General features: G+C 39.8%; 1 protein-coding gene and 1 pseudogene across 1 annotated transcript; both read right to left on the minus strand.

Annotated features, from left to right (window-relative positions):
• Window positions 1-892: 892 nt before the first annotated feature.
• Window positions 893-4,092, minus strand: LOC108272237 (zinc finger protein 239). Its single transcript, XM_053683623.1, has 2 exons — window positions 3,878-4,092; window positions 893-2,124 (listed from the first exon to the last, which is right to left on the minus strand). Exon 2 carries the CDS (start codon window positions 2,077-2,079, stop codon window positions 1,228-1,230), a length of 852 nt encoding a protein of 283 aa, XP_053539598.1. The 5' UTR covers window positions 2,080-2,124; window positions 3,878-4,092; the 3' UTR covers window positions 893-1,227.
• Window positions 4,093-6,200: 2,108 nt separating this feature from the next.
• LOC108272236 (zinc finger protein 850-like) lies at window positions 6,201-20,478 on the minus strand (annotated as a pseudogene).
• Window positions 20,479-21,393: the final 915 nt, after the last annotated feature.

Consider the following 21,393-nt stretch of genomic DNA (forward strand, 5'->3'; position numbering starts at 1 on the left):
TTTGTGTTCTGCCTTTTCAGTCTTCAGCCACTATTCGCATTCACGCATAGGGGACGCCAGCTGACCTGGACACGCCTGCCACAGGGCTACGTTGACCCCGTGTTTTCTCGTGTGGTGAGACTCCTTGCAAGATCTCCATGACAACGCCCGTGTACTACAATACAGGACAATCTCCTTATCACTGCTGAGTAAGAAGCTGCTGGACTGCAACCTTGAGACTGGTAGAACATCTGGCTCACAAACTATTCAAGGTTTCACGTACAAAATGGCGACTATGTAAAACAGAAGTCAAATATTTTTGTTTTCTCTTATCAAAAGGACAGAGAAGGCTGTCGGACGATCGGATATTGGGGTTGTGATGACTTCTCAGCTGCCCGCTACAAAACATGCAGTGCATGCAGTGGCTGGGAGTGCTCTGTTGGTAGCAGATGCAGAACGATTGCTTTTGTCACATCCTTTGGTGTTGCACACGGCTCATCAGGTGAAACAAGTATTATCCAACATTGAAACACAACATTGGTTATGAGTCCAAAATGCAAAATTTTAAGTAATGTTTAGTCAAGATTACTTGATTGTTTAAGTAAAGACATCATTAGGGTCTACAGTGAAGGGTCACAGTGGTAGCTTGGCAGTACTGGGGCTTGAACCCCCAACCTTCTGACCGGGAACCCAGATGACATTAACTGTTAAGACACTCCACCATCATAGTTTTAATCTCATTCACATTTTTTTTACTTAACTTTATCATTGCATATCAAACATACAATTTGTTTTAAATGCAATAACAATATCAAGGAGTAGAAAATCTACCATATTTTTCACATTCATAACCAAAGTTTTACAAAATTCACTAGGTGAAGATTAAGTAATAATCACAGTAGAAAACCAACACTGAAAGGTAAGCATTTTGTCATTTATTTCTTGCAGCAGCAGATCAAAGGATTTAATCTCATCATTTGGAAATCACTCACTGCTGCTGAGGATGGTCCCGTATGGACCGCCTGAAGATCATTGAGATTACTGAGTGTGGTACCACTTAACAACATTTATTTTAGTTCATGGTTGTCCAAAATTTAAGAACAGATAACATCTTTATGATAACTTTATATCTAATGATGCTGCAGTTCTTTTGAGAAAGTGTTTATCGCATCATGTCCTCATTCTCAGTGTGTCAATGTGCTTGTGTCGCAGAAGATTTCTGTTTGTCCTAAAACTCCTCCCACATTGTTAGCAGTGATGCGGTTTCTCTCCTGTGTGAATGCGCTGATGTTTATGGAGACTGTCCTCTCGATTAAAACTCTTCCCACACTCTGAACAGTGATACGGTTTATTTCCTGTGTGAATGAGCTGGTGTCGTTGGAGAATACTCATCTGTGTAAAACTCTTCCCACATTCTGAACAGTGATACGGTTTATTTCCTGTGTGGATGCGCTGGTGTCGTTGGAGATTAATCAATTGTACAAAACTCTTCCCACACTGTGAGCATTGATACGGTTTCTCTCCTGTGTGAATGCGCTGGTGTCGTTTGAGAATACTCATCTGTATAAAACTCTTCCCACACTGTGAGCATTGATACGGTTTCGCTCCCGTGTGAATGCGCAGGTGTTGTTGGAGCTGACCGTGGGTGTTAAAACTCTTCCCACATTGTGAACAGTAATACGGTTTCGCTCCTGTGTGAATGCGCTGGTGTCGTTGGAGTGTGTCCGCTCGATTAAAACTCTTTCCACACACTAAGCAGTGATACGGTTTCTCTCCGGTGTGAATGCGCAGATGGTTATGGAGAGAAGCCTTTCTATAGAAACTTTTCCCACACTGTGAGCAGTGATATGGTTTATCTCCTGTGTGAATGCGCTGATGGTTATGGAGATAATCCTTTTTACTGAAACTCTTCCCACACAATGAGCAGTGGTGAATTTCTTGTTTAATTGGTTTGGGAGAGGTGTTCATGTGGGAAATATCAGATGAGATTTGGCGATGATTGGAGCTCTCTGAGGGTTCGACATCCTCACATTTAATTTCATCTGATTTCATCCCAGTTGGATCTCTTGATATTCTTGTGGAGGTAAACTTACACTGCATATGCAACACAGCAGGAGAACACCTGCAACAGGACAGCAGTCATGCCTGGATCAGGAAAAAAAGACAAAGATGTCAGTGGTTCAATATTTTCAAAAAGTAAATCACATTGCTTTAATTTTAAGCTGAATTTAAGAGTTAAATAAGAGCTTTCCTGTGTGGACCCTGACTTGTGCATTCTGGAGGGGATTTCGGAAGTGCAAAAGAGATTAGTCACTCAGGGCGAACAGTAGCTGCTAACTGATGCTTGCTTGATGTTTAGTTGAAACCAGTTTTAGCATCGGCTGTCAGATAGGAGCTGTAACTGCGTTCCCTTGTTGCTATGAGCTGTTTACATGTTTCTAGATTAAACCGATTCAGTCATTCATATTCAGTTTCTGTCAGGAGTCACTCGTTAATGATTTGTGAGTTTGTTTTGGTAATTAAAGAGGAATGCTCAGCTGTGAAGCACTCCCACCACAGTACTTTAGAATTGGGAAAACGCATCAGTGGAAGCATCAGCCCTCGTGTGAAGCCCTTGTTGTGTGAAGGCCGAGCTTGTGACCTGTGAGAGTCCACTGAGCAAGGACACCGACATCACACCATTCACACCGCTAAGTAGCACTTTTTTCCTCTCTCTACACTTCATCAAAAAAAAAAAAAAAAAAGACAATTAGTACTTTGTCGCTCCTGCTCAGGCTTTTATGACGGCCTGAATTCTTTGAGGTGAAAAATGACTTCATCACTAAACCTATTTTCTATCACTGCAATGAGAAAAATGATTAAGATTTCAGTGTACACCTGTGCACTGACTGGTGAGGTCTCCCCTGGTCCTTTACCTGACATGAAACCCAATCTCACATGTTTCATTAGAACGGCACCAGACAAAAGTTCCAGCATTGAACATCACTTTCATCCAGTCATTCTCTTTAGACCACTGGAACTGTTTTTTCTTCTGTTTAGGTGTTAGTGCTGGTTTTTGTTTGGCTTTTCTATATGTAAATCCCATTTAATTCAGACGATTTCTTACAGTTCCATTACAAACACTGACTCCTGTTTCCCCCATTTGTTTTTCATTTGTTTTGTTGTGCATTTTCTATTTTCAAGGTCTACTGTTTTGAGTTTTCTATCCTGACATTTGCAGTCTTCCTTGGTCTACTCATATGTTTTCCTTTTATAAGTTTTTAATTTCTTCTGTTTTTCTGCATCTCTCACAATAAATAGTTTTAGATCTTAAAACAAAATACAACATAAAACAAAGGCAATCTGAGTAAACACACAACACAGTTTTTATTTATTTATTTTACTGAAAGAAAAAGTTATCCAACACCTATCAGTCTTTCACTTACTTCTAGGACTAGGACTTACTCCTGTGCTTTGGATCTTTGACTTTCAGTTGAGTTTCAGTTTACGGACTGAACGTCGTATGTGTTGGATTAATTTCTTGAAGGAGTTTTTAAATCCTTTCCATTGTTTCCATAGACGACTCTCTTGTTGAGGCAATGTTTCCTTTCAAAAAGTCCAAGGTTCAGGCCTGTAAGCGCTCTCTTTTAACTGCAGACTCATTTGCATTTTTAGACTTTAGACTGCTTTTAGTGCTGGTATTTGTTTTAGAAATGCAAATTACAATGTGATTCCATCATTTTCTCCTCTATTTGATCTGGAAAATAACGGGAAAACTGGTATAAACGGGACAATCCAGAGCTAGGTCTGCGTTACTTGTTTTGAATACACTCGGGGGACTTCTTTACCTCCCCGTGTGTAACGCGCTCCAATCCGTGGATTATCCCTTACTAAACCAGCTTTACTTTAAAGAATTTACCTTGATCTTTACAGCAGAACGCAGTTAACCTCCTCAAATACACCCACAACGGATCAGATGGAACTGTGGAGGTAAAACCCTGTCAGAAATATTTGAATGTAAAGATGCTTAGTAGAGTCGGAGAGCTCAGATCATCAATCAGCAAAACTGCCGCACGTCTTCTTCTATTTCTGTGAATGTGTGGCGGAACGCGACCTAGACGCTCACAGCGACACCTACTGGAGCATTGTATTAGTGCTCCTAATCACCATAACAACAGAAGGCTGTTTTGCTAATATATCCCCAGCTAGCAAGCAGGTACCGATCCACTGGATCATATTAGTCGGTCGGGACCACTGCAGGTCCACACGCAGACCAAATTAACGCTGATTTCAATCAATCAGTCAATTTTTATTTCTATAGCACATTTAAAAACAACAAATGTTGACAAAAGTGCTTCGCATAATAGCATAAACGGATCATATACATGTACATTTATTCATTTAGCAGACGCTTTTATCCAAACGCTTTTATCCACTTACAAATGAGGATAAGCGATATATCAAGCAGAGAACAATACAAGCAGTGCTGCTGAACAAGATCTTTTAATTGAGTTCCAGAAGAAGCAAAGTGCGCAGAGTAAAGGTGTAAGTGCAGAAATATATATATATATATATATATATATATATATATATATATATATATATATATATATATATATATATATATATATATTGTGTGTGTGTGTGTGTTGTAAGTTTGTGCTATTAATAAGTAAAGTTCCTGCAACGGATTATCTTTGTTGTGTGATTCTTTTCACGCCTCCACGGACACTTATAAGCCAAGTCGAAAGCACAACAGTATGTCTGAGTTATTGTAAAACATGTCAGTTCTTGTTGCCAGCAGGTGGCGCTATGAATATAACGGAACATTGGCATGTAGATATCCTCAGGCCATTATTCGATTGAACATTGTATGCTTGAGTTATAACAACTTCCTGTTTAATAGCAGTAACAGCACGCTTTACCACTTAGCTAAGTGTTGCTAGAATGTTCTAACATGTTTCTAGCATGTTGCTTCCATGTTTAGAATTTGCTGGCATACTTTTATATGTTGCTATTAATACATTAGTGTAAAACATGTCACTTCCTGTTGCCAGCAGGTGGCGGTATAATGAATGAATAATGGTATGTAGATGTCTTCAGGGCAGAATTCGTATCAAAGATGTGAAGTTTGGTGAAGATTGAACATTATGTCTGAGTTAGTGTAAAATATGTCACTTCCTGTTGCCAGTATGTGGCGCTGAGAAAAATCTAAATGCTGCCTTCCTGTTGACTTTAGGGCATGGGTTTAAGAGAAGTTTTTGTACGTATTGGCATGTTTGACATGTTTACTGAATTTCGTACATGTAGGTGAAACGCAGCGCGAGGTGCACATCTGTGAAGTTCTGTAGGTGGCGCTATCGAGCCATTTTGCCACACTCCATTCTGGAACCCCTATCAGATGTAAATTTTCACCGGTTCTGACGCATCTGCAAAGTTTCGTGAGTTTTCGGGTATGTTTAAGCCAGGGGTGTCCAATCTGATCCGGAAAGGGCCGGGTGTGGGTGCAGGTTTTCATTCCAACCAAGCAGAAGCCACATCAAAGGAAGACCAGGGCGAGCTATTTTAGTGAATCATGATTTTGAGTTCAGAACTCTTGAAATCTTAAGTTTGTGTATTTTGTAGGTAAATAAGTTAAACTAACTTATATTTTTGAGATATGAGCCCAAAATGCAAAATGTTAAGTAATGTTTAGTCAAGATTACTTGATTGTTTAAGTAAAGACATCATTAGGGTCTACAGTGAAGGGTCACAGTGGTGGGTCACAGTGGTAGCTCGGCAGTACTGGGGCTTGAACCCCCAACCTTCTGATCAGGAACCCAGATGACATTAACTGTTAAGACACCCCACCATCATAGTTTTAATCTCATTCACATTTTTTCCCCCGTCCAGTAGCTTAACTTTCTCATTGCATATCAAATATACAATTTGTTTTAAATGCAATAACAATATCAGCGAGTAGGAAATCTACCATATTTTTCACATTCATAACCAAAGTTTTACAAAATTCACTAGGTGAAGGTTAAGTAATAATCACAGTAGAAAATCAACACAGAAAGGTAAGCATTTTATCATTTATTTCTTGCAGTAGCAGATCAAAGGATTTAATCTCATCATTTGGAAATCACTCACTGCTGCTGAGGATGGTCCCGTATGGACCGCCTGAAGATCACTGAGATTACTGAGTGTGGTACCACTTAACAACATTTATTTTAGTTCATGGTTGTCCAAAAGTGTAACAATTATTCAGCAGTTATTTAACAATTCTGTCTTAGATTTCCAAAATTTAACAACAAATAACATCTTTATGATAACTTTATATCTAATGATGACGTGATAAACACTCTCTCAAGAACTGCAGCATGTTCTCATTCTCAGGTGTGTCTTGTGTCACAGAAAATTTCTGTTTGTACTAAAACTCCTCCCACATTGTTAGCAGTGATACGGTTTCTCTCCTGTGTGAATGCGCTGATGTTTATGGAGAGAACTCAACTGTTTAAAACTCCTCCCACATTGAGAACAGTAATACGGTTTCTCTCCTGTGTGAACGCGCTGATGGTTATGGAGACTGTCCTCTCGATTAAAACTCTTCCCACACTCTGAACAGTGATACGGTTTATTTCCTGTGTGAATGCGCTGGTGTCGCTGGAGATTAATCAATTGTACAAAACTCTTCCCACACTGTGAGCATTGATATGGTTTCTCTCCTGTGTGAATGCGCTGGTGTCGTTTGAGAATACTCATCTGTGTAAAACTCTTCCCACAGTATGAGCAGTGATACGGTTTCGCTCCTGTGTGAATGCGCAGGTGTTGTTGGAGCTGACCGTGGGTGTTAAAACTCCTCCCACATTGTGAACAGTAATACGGTTTTGCTCCTGTGTGAATGCGCTGGTGTCGTTGGAGTGTGTCTGCTCGATTAAAACTCTTTCCACACTCTAAGCAGTGATACGGTTTCTCTCCGGTGTGAATGCGCAGATGGTTATGGAGAGAAGCCTTTCTATAGAAACTCTTTCCACACTGTGAGCAGTGATACGGTTTCTCTCCTGTGTGAATGCGCTGATGGTTATGGAGATAATCCTTTTTACTGAAACTCTTCCCACACAATGAGCAGTGGTGAATTTCTTGTTTAATTGGTTTGGGAGAGGTGTTCATGTGGGAAATATCAGATGAGATTTGGCGATGATTGGAGCTCTCTGAGGGTTCGACATCCTCACATTTAATTTCATCTGATTTCATCCCAGTTGGATCTCTTGATATTCTTGTGGAAGTAAACTTACACAGCATATGCAAGACAGTAGGAGAACACCTGCAACAGGACAGCAGTAATGCCTGGATCAGGAAAAAAAAGACAAAGATGTCAGTGGTTCAATATTTTCAAAAAGTAAATCACATTGCTTTAATTTTAAGCTGAATTTAAGAGTTAAATAAGAGCTTTCCTGTCTGGAACCTGACTTGTGCATTCTGGAGGGGATTTTGGAAGTGCAAAAGAGATTAGTCACTCAGGGCAAACAGTAGCTGCTAATTGTTGCTTGCTTGATGTTTCGTTGAAACCAGTTTTAGCATCGGCTGTCAGATAGGAGCTGTAACTGCGCTCCCTTGTTGCTATGAGCTGTTTACACGTTGCTAGATTAAACCGATTCAGTTATTCATATTCAGTTTCTGCCAGGAGTCACTCGTTAATGATTCGAGTTTATTTTGGTAATTAAAGAGGCATGCTCAGGTGTGAAGCGCTCCCACCACAGTACTTTAGAATTAGGAAAACGCATCAGTGGAAGCATCAGCCCTCGTCTGAAGCCCTTGTTGTGTGAAGGCCGAGCTTGTGACCTGTGAGTCTACCTGTGTGAGTCCACTGAGCAAGGACACCGACATCACACCATTCACACCGCTAAGTAGCACTTTTTTCCTCTCTCTACACTTCATCAAAAAAAAGAAAAAGACAATTAGTACTTTGTTGCTCCTGCTCAGGCTTTTATGACGGCCTGAATTCTTTGAGGTGAAAAATGACTTCATCACTAAACCTATTTTCTATCACTGCAATGAGAAAAATGATCAAGATTTCAGTGTACACTTGTGCACTGACTGGTGAGGTCTCCCCTGGTCCTTTACCTGACATGAAACCCAATCTCACATGTTTCATTAGAACGGCACCAGACAAAAGTTCCAGCATCATCTCCTTGTCCAACACAGATTCGTGATTCATCACTGAACATTACTTTCATCCAATCATTCTCTTTAGACCACTGGAACTGTGTTTTCTTCTGTTTAGGTGGTAGTGCCAGTTTTTTTTGGGCTTTTCTATATGTAAATCCCATTTAATTCAGACAATTTCTTACAGTTCCGTCACAAACACTGACTCCTGTTTCCCCCATTTGTTTTTCATTTGTTTTGTTATGCATTTTCTATTTTCAAGGCATATTGCTTTGAGTTTTCTATCCTGACATTTGCAGTCTTCCTTGGTCTACCCATATGATTTCCTTTTATAAGTTTCCCATTTTGTTTATACAGTGCTGTGAAAAAGTATTTGCCCCATCCTAATTTCTTGTTTTTCCCCACATCTCTCACAATAAATAGTTTTAGATCTTCAAACAAAATACAACATAAAACAAAGGCAATCTGAGTAAACACACAATACAGTTTTTATTTATTTATTTTACTGAAAGAAAAAGTTATCCAACACCTATCAGTCTTTCACTTACTTCTAGGACTAGGACTTACTCCTGTGCTTTGGATCTTTGACTTTCAGTTGAGTTTCAGTTTACGGACTGAACGTCGTATGTGTTGGATTAATTTCTTGAAGGAGTTTTTAAATCCTTTCCATTGTTTCCATAGACAACTCTCTTGTTGAAGCCATGCTTCCTTTCAAAAAGTCCAAGGTTCAGGCCTGTAAGCGCTCTCTTTTAACTGCAGACTCATTTGCATTTTTAGATTTTAGACTACTTTTAGTGCTGGAATTTGTTTTAGAAATGCAAATTACAATGTGATTCCATCATTTTCTCCTCTATTTGATCTGGAAAATAACGGGATAACTGGTATAAACGGGATAATCCAGAGCTAGGTGTGCGTTACTTGTTTTGAATACACTCGGGAACTTCTTTACCTCCACGTGTGTAACGCGCTCCTATCCGTGGATTATCCCTTACTAAACCAGCCTTACTTTAATGAACTTACCTTGATCTTTACAGCAGAACGCAGTTAACCTCCTCAAATATACCCACAACGGATTAGATATAACTGTGGAGGTAAAACCCTGTCAGAAATATTTGAATGTAAAGATGATTAGTAGTCGGAGAGCTCAGCTCATCAATCAGCAAAACTGCCGCGCGTCTTCTTCTATTTCTGTGAATGTGTGGCGGAACGTGACCTAGACGCTCACAGTGACACCTCCTGGAGCATTGTATTAGTGCTCCTAATCACCATAACAACAGAAGGCTGTTTTGCTAATATAGCCCCAGACAGCAAGCAGGTACCGTTCCACTGGATCATATTCATCGGTCGGAACCACTGCTGGTCCACACGCAGACCAAATTAACGCTGACTTCAATCAATTAATCAATTATTATTTCTATAGCACATTTAAAAACACGTCGACCATGAAAAGTTTGCACTCAAGTCTCCATCAGTGAACACTGGATAAATTCAAGAAAACAGACTTCATGTAAAAACTGTTCTAACTGGACCTGATTTGTTGAATAAGTTTTGGGCAAAATCCCAGACCTCCATTTTAATTTTCATTTCCTAAAAAAAAATCAGAACAATTGCTTATTATTGACATGACCTTGTGCTAACACATTAGCATATCAAATCCTGACTTCTTAATAACAAAGTACACCATTTATTTTAGTTCATGGTTGTCCAAAGGTGTAACAATTATTCAGCAATTATTTAACAATTCTGTCTTAGAATTCCTAAATATAGGAACAGTTAAAATCTTTATGATAACTTTATTAACATCATTAGATATAAACACGTTCTCAAAACAACTACAGCATGTCCTCATTCTCAGGTGTGTCAATGTGCTTGTGTTGCTGAAAATTTCTGCTCGTACTAAAACTCCTCCCACATTGTTAGCAGTGATATGGTTTATTTCCTGTGTGAATGCGCTGGTGTTGTTTTAGATTACTCCTCTGTGAAAAACTCTTCCCACATTGTGAGCACTGATACGGTTTCTCTCCTGTGTGAACACGCAGGTGTTGTTGGAGATGACTCTGGCAAGTAAAACCCTTTCTACACTGTGAACAGTAATACGGTTTTTCTCCTGTGTGAATTCGTTGGTGTAATTGGAGACTGTCCTCTCGAGTAAAACTCTTTCCACATTGTAAGCAGTGATATGGTTTATCTCCTGTGTGAATGCGCTGATGTTTATGGAGCGAACTTGATTGTGTAAAACTCTTCCCACACTGTAAGCAGCAAAATGGCTTCTCTCCTGTGTGAATGTGTTGGTGTAATTGGAGACTGTCCTCTCGAGTGAAACTCTTTCCACACTCTAAGCAGTGATATGGCTTCTCTCCTGTGTGAATGCGCTGATGTCGCTGGAGAGAACTCTGGATAGTAAAACTCTTCCCACACTGTGAGCAGTTATATGGTTTATTTCCTGTGTGAATGTGCTGGTGTCTCTGGAGAGAATTCAATTGTGTGAAACTCTTCCCACACTGTGAACAGCAATACGGCTTCTCTCCTGTGTGAATCCGTTGGTGTTGTTTGAGATAACTCTTTTTACTGAAACTCTTCCCACACAATGAGCAGTGGTGAATTTCTTGTTTAATTGGTTTGGGAGAGGTGTTCATGTGGGAAATATCAGATGAGCTTTGGTGATGATTGGAGTTCTCTGAGGGTTCGACATCCTCACATTTAATTTCATCTGATTTCATCCCAGTTGGATCTCTTGATATTCTTGTGGAGGTAAATTTACACAGCATATGCAAGACAGCAGGAGAACACTTGCAACAGGACAGTAGTCATGCCTGGATCAGGAAAAAAAAAAGACAAAGATGTCAGTGGTTCAATATTTTCAAAAAGTAAAATCACATAGTTTTAATTTTAAGCTGAATTTAAGAGTTAAATAAGAGCTTTCCTGACTGGAACCTGACGTGCATTCTGGAGGGGATTTCGGAAGTGCAAAAGAGATTACTCACTCAGGGCGAACAGTAGCTGCTAACTGTTGCTTGCTTGATGTTTAGTTGAAACCAGTTTTAGCATTGGCTGTCAGACAGGAGCTGTAACTGCGCTCCCTTGTTGCTATGAGCTGTTTACACATTGCTAGATTAAACCGATTCAGTTATTCATATTCAGTTTCTGCCAGGAGTCACTCGTTAATGATTTGTGAGTTTGTTTTGCTTGAGTAGTCGCTGTGCTCTTGGAGGAATTTTGGAAGGTCGGCCACTTCTGGGAAGGTTCACTACAGTGCTGATTTTTTCCATATTGAGACAACGGCGCTCACTGTGGTATGTTGGAGTCCTAGAGCCTTTGAAATAGTTTTGTAACCCTTCCCAGACTGATGTATTTCAATCACCTTCCTAATCATTTCTGGAATTTCTTTCAACTTTGGCACAGTGTTACTCAGTAAGACTTTTTAACCAATTGCATGCTGCTGAAAAAGTTCAAGGTAAATGTTGATTTAATTGAACAGGGTTTGTTGGGTCTAGTCCAGCTGAACACCATTATCAATGCAGTTTCATAGATTTGGGGAATTAGTAACTACGAGGGCAAATACATTTTCACACAAGCCCAGTTGGTGTTGGATAACTTTTTTGCTTCAATAACAATTATCCAATAACATAAAAATCCAATAGCGACAATTATTGAAAAACTGCATTTTGTCTTTCCTCAAGTTGTTTTCGTTTTATCTCAGTTTTTATAATTTAGTAGGAGATATACAAAAAACAGGAGAAATCAATAGGGGCAAATACTTTTTCACAGCACTGTACTTGCACCAAATTTTAGACACAGCTGACTAGGAACAAACACCTTTTGCCACACTCCGTGTTGGATTTCCTTCTTGAAGGAGCTTTACAATTCTTTCCATTGTTTCTGGAATATAACGGGATAACTGGTATAAACTGGATAATCCAGAGCTAGGTGTGCGTTACATGTTTTGAATGCACTCGAGGACTTCTTTACCTCCACGTGTGTAACGCGCTCCTATCCGTGGATTATCCCTTACTAAACCAGCCTTACTTTAATGAACTTACCTTCATCTTTACAGCAGAACGCAGTTAACCTCCTCAAATACACCCACAACGGATTAGATGGAACTGTGGAGGTAAAATCCTGTCAGAAATATTTGAATGTAAAGATGATTAGTAGAGTCGGAGAGCTTAGATCATCAATCAGCAAAACTGCCGCATGTCTTCTTCTATTTCTGTGAATGTGTGGGGGAACGCGACCTAGACGCTCACAGCGACACCTACTGGAGCATTGTATTAGTGCTCCTAATCACCATAACAACAGAAGGCTGTTTTGCTAATATGGCCCCAACTATAGCCTCAACTAGCAAGCAGATACCGGTCCACTGGATCATTTTAGTCGGTCGGAACCACTGCTGGTCCACACGCAGACCAAATTAACGCTGACTTCAATTAATCAATTATTATTTCTATAGCACATTTAAAAACACGTTGACCAAAATGCTTCACATAATAGCATAAACGGATCACATACGAGGAGACAAGGGACAACATCTAAAGAAGATAAATTCTTTAGCCCGCTAGCATCACCTACCGCTAGCCTTGTTTACGTTTCACATTTCTCACTTACCGCTGTTCTGTTTTTAAAAAAAATAACAAATATGTCTGCTGTCTCTCCGGTTTTGAGTGCAGATGAGGACTCGCTCGAGCTTCACATGGTGCGGCTGGAACTGGAGGAAGTGGAGAAGCAGATCCGCGGCCTACTCGACAAGCAGGCCCAGCTGCTGGAGCGACAAACTGCGCTGGAAACATCTTGTGCCTCTGCCCACATATCCAAGGTAAGCACACAGCGTGGTATTTCCACTCCCAGCCCCTCTACGCCATGTGTTTCTCTGTGCAGGGACCGTGCACCTAGGACTTTCCCAGCCGTGGTCTCCGTCACGCCGGCGCCAACACACATCGGGTGAACCAGCGGCGAAAGGCGCGGGCTGGACCCTCTCCACCTCCGGTGTTCGAGATTCCAACCAGGAACCGCTTCGCCCCTCTCCGCCAGACCAGACCCAACGCTGTGATCGTCGGGGACTCCATTGTGCGGAACGTCCGTGTAGCCTCATCTAAAGGTAAGGTGCGCACACACTGTTTTTCTGGTGCTTGTGTCCTTGATGTCGCTGCGCAGGTATCCGGGATCCTGAAGAAGGACAAGTGCATTGGAGCGGTTGTGCTGCACGCGGGGACGAACGACACCAGGCTGCGGCAGACGGAGGTTCTGAAGAGGGACTTCTCCAGCCTGATCGAGACGGTACGAGGCAGATCACCCACCGCGAAGATCATCGTCTCTGGACCTCTTCCCACATACAGACGTGGAGCAGAAAAGTTCAGTAGACTTCTAGCATTAAATGATTGGTTAGTCTCTTGGTGTAATGAGCAGAATCTGGTGTTTGTCAATAACTGGAATCTGTTCTGGGAGCGTCCTAGGTTGTTTCGTCCTGATGGCCTGCACCCCAGCAGCCTTGGAGCGGAACTGCTTTCAGACAACATTTCCAAGGCGCTACACTCCAAGTGACTGCCTACCGTAAGTACATCTTCCAATAATAACATTCAGTATAATCAATGTTCAGTTAAAAATCCGGCAAAGGTAATACATACTATAGAGACTGTGTCTGTTCCCCGAGCTATACAAATATATAGAAAATCTCGGAAAGTCTATCTTCGTAACCTAATTAACATAAAATTAAATCATATTGAATGCACAGCCAGCACTTTTGATCTGAGGCTAGGACTATTAAACATTAGATCTCTTGCGTCTAAGGCTCTTATTGTTAACGACATCATTACTGATCAAGAATGTAATTTAATGTGTTTAACAGAAACTTGGATTAAACCAAAAAGAGTACATAGCATTAAATGAAGCCAGTCCTCCTGAATACAGTTATGTACATCAGCCTCGTTCAACTGGTAGAGGAGGAGGTGTTGGACTCATCCATAGTCATAATTATCTTTTTTCTCCCTCTCTCCTTTCGCCGAGCCCCACACGAATTTATGGAGATACTAGAGATCCAGATCCTTTCTGCCTCTGGATGGAGCTCAAATCTTCTTTAATTCCAGACTGCTGGGACTACGGCTGCTCTTAACACCATACAGACTTCATATAAATCCATAATGAACTTTTTCACAATATCTGTTGTTACCCAGATGAGGATGGGTTCCCTTCTGAGTCGGGTTCCTCTCAAGGTTTCTTCCTCTTAAAACATCTTGGGGAGTTTTTCCTTGCCACCGTCGCCACTCAGTGGCTTGCTCAGTTGGGATAAATTCACACCTTTAATATCTATATACCATGTTGATATTTCTGTAAAGCTGCTTTGAGACAATGTCTATTGTAAAAAGCGCTATACAAATAAAATTGAATTGAATTGAATTGAATTGAAATCCATAGTAAAAATATAGTCGTCACACAAAAACCTAAGCATAAATTTAATTCTTTTGAAATTCTTTATACCAGTATAAGTTATATAGCCACAAAAAATAAGTCAATTCCTCTAATTATTATTTACAGACCCCCAGGGCCATATACTGAATTTCTTAGTGAATTTGCAGACTTTGTCTCAAACCTGGTTGTGTCTGTAGATAAAGCATTAATCGTCGGAGACTTTAATATTCATTTTGATAACCTGGAAGACCCTCTAAGATTAGCGGTTGTGCCCATCTTAGATTCAGTAGGGATTAATCAGAACGTAATCGGGCCTACTCATAATGGTGGTCACACTCTTGACCTCATACTAACATACGGACTAAGTATAGAAAATATTATCATTTTTCCGCAGTCTGAAGTTGTCTCAGACCATTATCTTATCTCGTTCATAATACGTATCGATCATAATATTTCCACCTCGCCTCACTACCGCATAAAACGTACCTACACATCAGCTACTGCACCGAGCTTCATAAATAACCTCACAGAAACATCAATTAGATTTGGATCACCGTCAGATCACACAGAACTCGATCAGGCGACTGAAAGCTTGGAGTCAACACTCCGCTACACGCTAGATAGAGTGGCTCCACTCAAAAGGAAAATAATTAGAGAAAAAAAATTAGCACCCTGGTATAACGATCAAACGCGAACCTTAAAACAGACAACTCGACAATTAGAACGTAAATGGCTTCAAGCCAAACTGGTGATATTTCAAACTGCATGGAAGGAGAGCCTACTGAAATATAGGAAATCTCTTGGCGATGCTAGAAAAATATATTTCTCCACCTTAATAGGAGACAACAAAAACAATTCTAGATTCCTTTTCAACACAGTAGCAAAATTAACTAGGAATAAAACCACTACAGAGAGAAACACTCAATCATTACATAGCAGTGAAGATTTCATGAAATTTTTCATTGATAAGGTTGAAAATATTAGACGTGAAATACAGGCCATTAAATTAAAACTGGACGGTACTGTAACAAACCCATTACATGACAATGTAGCAATATCAGATCAATGTTTAGAGTGTTTTGCTCCTCTTAGAGAGACCGAACTAGCTACATTAATCTCTTCAGCCAATTCATCAACTTGCATACTAGATCCCGTACCTACATGTTTGTTTAAACAGATTTGTCCAGGAGTAATTGAACCACTTCTAAATATAATCAATTCTTCCCTAAGCACTGGCTATGTACCTAAATCACTTAAATTAGCAGTTATTAAACCCTTGATTAAAAAACCTGATCTTGACCCGTCTCAATTGTCCAACTATAGACCAATATCAAATCTCCCCTTCATCTCTAAGATTTTAGAAAAGGTTGTAGCAAAGCAGTTATGCTCGTACTTCGATAAGAATAACATTCATGAAATGTATCAGTCAGGATTTAGACCTCATCATAGCACAGAGACAGCGTTAGTTAAAGTAGTAAATGACCTTCTACTGACTTACGATCAGGGTTGTGTCTTGCTGCTTGTGTTACTCGACCTTAGTGCAGCTTTTGATACTATAGATCACACTATTCTACTTGATAGATTAGAAAATGTTGTTGGTATTAAGGGAACAGTCCTCTCCTGGCTCAGGTCTTATCTGACCGATCGTTATCAGTTCGTAGATGTAAATGGTGATTTCTCCATGCGTACTGAGGTTACTTTTGGAGTTCCACAGGGTTCTGTTTTAGGCCCACTGCTCTTTACTTTATATATGCTACCCCTAGGACAAATTATTCGTAAACATGGAATTAGCTTCCACTGTTATGCTGATGATACACAGTTGTATGTTTCAGTGAAGCCAGAGGACAGACAGAAGCTTAGTAAAGTTGAGGATTGTGTAAAGGACATTAGACATTGGATGTTAATTAACTTCCTTCTACTTAATTCTGATAAAACAGAAATACTTTTATTAGGCCCACGTGTAGCTAGAAGTATTCTTTCTGATCACATGGTTACTCTGGATGGTCTTTCTGTTTCATCATGTACAGCAGTTAAAGACCTTGGAGTAATTATTGACTCCAGCCTATCATTTGATGCTCATGTAGATAATATTACTAGGATAGCCTTCTTTCATCTCAGAAATATTTCTAAAATAAGAAACATATTGTCACTACATGATGCGGAAATACTAGTTCATGCATTCGTCACCTCTAGATTAGATTACTGTAATGCCATACTGTCTGGATGTTCCAGTAGGAATATAAATAAGCTCCAGTTAGTCCAGAATGCAGCTGCTAGAGTCCTAACTAGAACTAGAAGATACGACCATATCACAATGATATTATCAATACTGCATTGGCTCCCAGTAAAATCTCGCATTAATTATAAAATACTTTTATTAACCTATAAAGCACTAAATGGTCTCGTGCCACAATATCTAAGCGACCTTTTGGTTTCATATGATCCGCCACGCCTACTTAGGTCAAAAGATGCAGGCTATTTGACAGTACCTCGAATAGTGAAGGCTACAGCAGGGGGAAGAGCTTTCTCTTATAGAGCCCCACAGTTATGGAACAGTCTTCCTATTAGTGTTCGGGACTCAGACACAGTCTCAGTGTTTAAGTCTAAGCTTAAAACGTATTTGTTTACTCAAGCCTACCCTGACTAGATTCTGTTCTACTACTTCGCGGTCATAATTATCTTTTTTCTCCCTCTCTCCTTTCGCCGAGCCCCACACGAATTTATGGAGATACTAGAGATCCAGATCCTTTCTGCCTCTGGATGGAGCTCAAATCTTCTTTAATTCCAGACTGCTGGGACTACGGCTGCTCCTAACGCCATACAGACTTCATATAAATCCATAATGAACTTTTTCACACTAACTGTTGTTACCCAGATGAGGATGGGTTCCCTTCTGAGTCAGGTTCCTCTCAAGGTTTCTTCCTCTGAAAACATCTTAGGGAGTTTTTCCTTGCCACCGTCGCCACTCAGTGGCTTGCTCAGTTGGGATAAATTCGCACCTTTAATATCTGTATACCATGTTGATATTTCTGTAAAGCTGCTTTGAGACAATGTCTATTGTAAAAAGCGCTATACGAATAAAATTGAATTGAATAGAATAAATTAACAATTCATTAATTCATTTAAAATTAAATGCACTTACCTAGTTGTGTTTTTTTTGTTTTTTTTAAGAAGAAGAAGTCTATATTTTATACATTACAGCACAATGAAATGTTTTCTTTGCATATCTCACAGTACCCCTGGAGCAGGGGGAGTTAATGGTTTTACTCAAGGGCCACAGTGGTAGCTCGGCAGTACTGGGGCTTGAACCCCAACCTTCTGATCAGGAACCCAGATGAAATTAACTGTGTGGTACCACTTAACAACCATGAAGATGGTTTTGTATCTCAATTCATATGAACAGTTATGCTATGATAGCTTTAGATCTGCAATTACCACGAACAGTTTGCACTCAAGTCTCCATCAGTGAACACTGGATAAGTTCAAGAAAACAGACTTCATGTAAAAACTGTTCTAACTGGACCTGGTTCGTTGAATAAGTTTTGGGCAAAATCCCAGACCTCCCTTTTAATTTTCATTTCCTAAAAAAATCAGAACAATTGTTTAATATTATTCACATGACCTTGTGTTAACACATATTCGCATATCAAATCCTGACTTCTTAATTAAAAAAGTATACCATTTATTTTAGTTCATGGTTGTCCAAAGGTATAACAATTATTCAGCAATTATTTAACAATTCTGTCTTAGAATTCCACAATTTAGGAACAGATAAAATCTTTATGATAACTTTATTTTTATTGCATCATCATTAGATATAAACACGTTCTCAAAACAACTACAGCATGTCCTCATTCCCAGGTGTGTCAATGTGCTTATGTAACTGAAAATGTCTGTTTGTACTAAAACTCCTCCCACATTGTTAGCAGTGAAGCGGTTTTTGTCCTGTGTGAATGCGCTGGTGTTGTTTGAGATTACCCCTCTGTGAAAAACTCTTCCCACATTGAGAGCACTGATATGGTTTCTCTCCTGTGTGAACGCGCAGGTGTTGTTTGAGATGACATCTCTGTATAAAACTCTTCCCACAGTATAAGCACTGATACGGTTTCTCTCCTGTGTGAATGCGTTGGTGTAATTGTAGACTGTCGTCTCGAGTGAAACTCTTTCCACACTCTAAGCAGTGATACGGTTTATCTCCTGTGTGAATGCGCTGATGTTTACGGAGAGAACCCCACTGTGTAAAACTCTTCCCACAGTGTGAACAGTAATACGGTTTCTCTCCGGTGTGAACGTGTTGGTGTAAATGGAGACTGTCCTTTTGAGTAAAACTCTTTCCACACTGTAAACAGTGATATGGTTTATCTCCTGTGTGAATGCGCTGATGTTTACGGAGAGAACCCCACTGTGTAAAACACTTCTCACAGTGTGAACAGTAATACGGTTTCTCTCCTCTGTGAATGCGTTGGTGTAATTGGAGATTGTCATATCGAGTGAAGTTCTTTCCACACTCTAAGCAGTGATACGGTTTCTCTCCTGTGTGAATGCGCTGATGTTTATGGAGAGAACTCAATTGTGTAAAACGCTTCCCACATTGTGAACAGTAATATGGCTTTTCTCCTGTGTGAACGCGGTGATGTTTATGGAGACTGTCTTCTTGAGTAAAACTCTTTCCACACTCTAAGCAGTCATACGGCTTCTCTCCTGTGTGAATGCGCTGATGTCGCTGAAGAGAACTTTGGATAGCAAAACTCTTCCCACACTGTGAGCAGTTATATGGTTTATCTCCTGTGTGAATGCGCTGGTGTCTCTGGAGAGAATTCAATTGTGTGAAACTCTTTCCACACTGTGAACAGCAATACGGCTTCTCTCCTGTGTGAATCCGTTGGTGTTGTTTGAGATAACCCTTTTTACTGAAACTCTTCCCACACAATGAGCAGTGGTGAATTTCTTGTTTAATTGGTTTGGGAGAGTTGTTCATGTGGGAAATATTAGATGAGCTTTGGTGATGATTGGAGCTCTCTGAGGGTTCGACATCCTCACATTTAATTTCATCTGATTTCATCCCAGTTGGATCTCTTGATATTCTTGTGGAGGTAAACTTACACTGCATATGCAAGACAGCAGAAGAACACCTGCAACAGGACAGCAGTCATGCCTGGATCAGGAAAAAGACAAAGATGTCAGTGGTTCAATATTTTCAAAAAGTAAATCCCATTGCTTTAATTTTAAGCTGAATTTAAGAGTTAAATAAGAGCTTTCCTGTATGGAACTCAACGAATTCAACAGCCTGTCATCAATTATTCCTTACTTATTTCTGGAAAATCTAAATTGTCTGTCATTTTGTTTGTTGTTCGCTCAGTGTGCTGTGGTGAACAGCAGGCTAAATTTTCCGTTATTTCAGTTAACTCGGCGAAGTGATCTGGAACTGTAAAGTGGTCAAGACCTGACTGGATCTACTTCAGCTGTGCATTTACTGAAAAACAACTACACGCCTCAGGACGCCTGTCAGCCAATCAGAATCGAGAATTCAACAGCGTTGCGGTATAAAACAGTAAACACTACAGATAGTTCCGGTCCGTTTAATCACCGTTCTAAATTAATGCGCTGCCTATAAACAACTGTAAACGGGATAATCCAGAGGTAGGTGTGCGTTACATGTTTTTAATACACTCGGGGACTTCTTTACCTCCACGTCGTGTAACGCGCTCCTATCCGTGGATTATCCCTTACTAAACCAGCCTTACTTTAATGAACTTACCTCGATCTTTACAGCAGAACGCAGTTAACCTCCTCAAATACACCCACAACGGATCAGATGGAACTGTGGAGGTAAAACCCTGTCAGAAATATTTGAATGTAAAGATGATTAGTAGAGTCGGAGAGCTCAGATCATCAATCAGCAAAACTGCCGCACGTCTTCTTCTATTTCTGTGAATGTGTGTCGGAACGCGACCTTGACGCTCACAGCGACACATACTGGAGCATTGTATTAGTGCTCCTAATCACCATAACAACAGAAGGCTGTTTTGCTAATATAGCCCCAGCTAGCAAGCAGGTACCGGTCCACTAGATCATATTAGTCGGTTGGAACCACTGCTGGTCCACACGCAGAGCAAATTAACGCCGACGACTGAATAAATTAACAATTCGTTCATTTGTTTATAAATTAAATGTCCTTACATAGGTTTAATCTCATCCGGAGATTTTTATCCAGTAATTTTACTTTCTCGTCGCGTATCGAATATAGACTATAAATCTTTTTGAAAGTTAGTAACAGCAATAACAGGGAGCAGAAATTCTAACATATTTTCCAAATTCATAACCAATGTTTTTCAGAATTCACTAGGAAAAGATTGAGTAATAACCACAATAGAAAGCCAGCATTGAAAGTTAAGCAGTTTATAATTTATTTCTTGGAGCAGATCACGATTTTTAAAATCTCCCAGTCTAACTCAGAATTAAAATGAATAAGTTCACTAAATAAAATTCTATTTACTGTGTGCCTGAGTAGCGTTCTGTCTATCACAATCGACCTTATTCCCCTGCTTCTTAAGATGCTTCATGAAAACAACAACAACGAACACATAAATAAATGAAATGCAAAATGTACTGATTTTGAAATACTGAAATGCAAAACTTATTGATTGTGGTTGTGTGTACTGAACCAGACTGAAGGATTAAAGGCTCAGGAAACCTTTTTAGGTGTTTTGAGTTAATTATCTGATTAGAGTCTTCTCAGGTCGACATTTCTCTATTATAAACTCTTTATTCTAATATTTTGAGATATTGAATTTTTGATTTCTGTGAGCTGTAAGCCGTAATCATCAAGATTAAAAGAAAAAAAAGGCTTGAAATATTTCACTTTATGTGTAATGAATCTAGAAT

The sequence above is a fragment of the Ictalurus punctatus genome, chromosome 11 (genome assembly GCF_001660625.3).
Source record: "Ictalurus punctatus breed USDA103 chromosome 11, Coco_2.0, whole genome shotgun sequence".
NCBI classification, from domain to species: domain Eukaryota; kingdom Metazoa; phylum Chordata; class Actinopteri; order Siluriformes; family Ictaluridae; genus Ictalurus; species Ictalurus punctatus.